The sequence below is a fragment of the Phytophthora parasitica genome, assembly GCF_000247585.1.
Source record: "Phytophthora parasitica INRA-310 unplaced genomic scaffold supercont2.444, whole genome shotgun sequence".
In the NCBI taxonomy this organism is placed as follows: domain Eukaryota; phylum Oomycota; class Peronosporomycetes; order Peronosporales; family Peronosporaceae; genus Phytophthora; species Phytophthora nicotianae.
The window spans coordinates 1-1,136 of record NW_008649430.1 but is presented as its reverse complement, the minus strand read 5'-3'; the positions used below and the strand labels follow the sequence as shown (position 1 = coordinate 1,136).

The 1,136-nt window shown below is 49.6% G+C and overlaps 1 protein-coding gene across 1 annotated transcript; it reads left to right on the top strand.

Moving 5' to 3' along the window:
* Window positions 1–790: 790 nt before the first annotated feature.
* On the top strand, window positions 791–1,131 carry PPTG_20265 (hypothetical protein; the record flags this gene model as incomplete). Its single annotated transcript, XM_008919029.1, has 1 exon — window positions 791–1,131. A coding segment is annotated over exon 1 (267 nt), but the record flags the coding sequence as incomplete, so codon positions are not given.
* Between the last annotated feature and the right edge of the window lie 5 nt (window positions 1,132–1,136).

Genomic DNA, 1,136 nt, shown 5'->3' with positions numbered 1-1,136 from the left:
CTGGCCGGTGGCGATGGCTCTCGCCAGCCATCGAAGCTCGAACTGACGGTTGCCACCACGCAGGGCAAGTCGTTCGCTGAGGTAGCCAAGAAGCTGGCCGCTTAATGCATGTAAATGTTAGATTCATCTCAGTTCTGCCGATTTGAATTTAATGAAAACCCGTATTACCTTTACGCTCTTACTTACTGTGTTCTCGATAGTTCAAACTTGCTACATTTCACTTAAATTCATGGTGGGAGTAATCCGGAGATGAATACATGTTACAGCTCTCGGCAGGGTGCGCACCAATATATATGTACAGCTCTGTGCCTGTATTGTCGGAGCGCAAGCCTCTCAGAAAGAAATCCAGTTAGCCACACCATGGTAAGTAGATTCGACTCCAGTAATCCCTTTAAGTGTTGATGATTGAACGAGAACGGTAGCCAAGCAGTAGGATTTGGTAGGCGCAACACCATTGGCATTCTTTCTGATTCCACCTCGAGGAAAGATGGCGGTTCTATACTGTGCTTTTATCATACGTGGCACCAGTAGTGTGTTCGAGATTGAGTTCAATGATGCTAACCGGTTTCTGCGTTGAAGGAGACGATCATAAAGAAACGAAGACATCAAGATACCTGCGCGCGGCCTGCAGCTTTTGGCCACGTTCTAAATCATGGTTGCGATCGATGATAAGGTCACCGCAAATTAATATTCGCAGCGGCCCATAATCAAAGCAGTTCGTCAACGGCGCGAGTTGGCGCCGATGACGAACCCCAAGATTGTGAAGCTTACCTTTCCTTTCTTCGAGCACCCACATCAACATGTTCACTTTTAAATATACCTTATCTCTCTCAAGTCAAGCTCTCCTTTCCAACCAACCACTATGGCCAAGATCGCTATCGTCTACTACTCCACCTACGGCCACATCGCCCAGTTGGCCGAGGCCGTCAAGAAGGGTGTCGAATCCATCGCAGGTGTCACCGCCGATATCTACCAAGTACAGGAAACTCTGCCTGACGAGATTTTGGCTAAGATGTACGCCGCCCCCAAAAAAGATCACCCCATCGCCACGCCGGAGACTCTGAAGGAGGCTGACGGCATCCTGTTCGGCTTCCCCACGCGCTTCGGCTCGCTACCAGCGCAGATGAAGGCGTTCT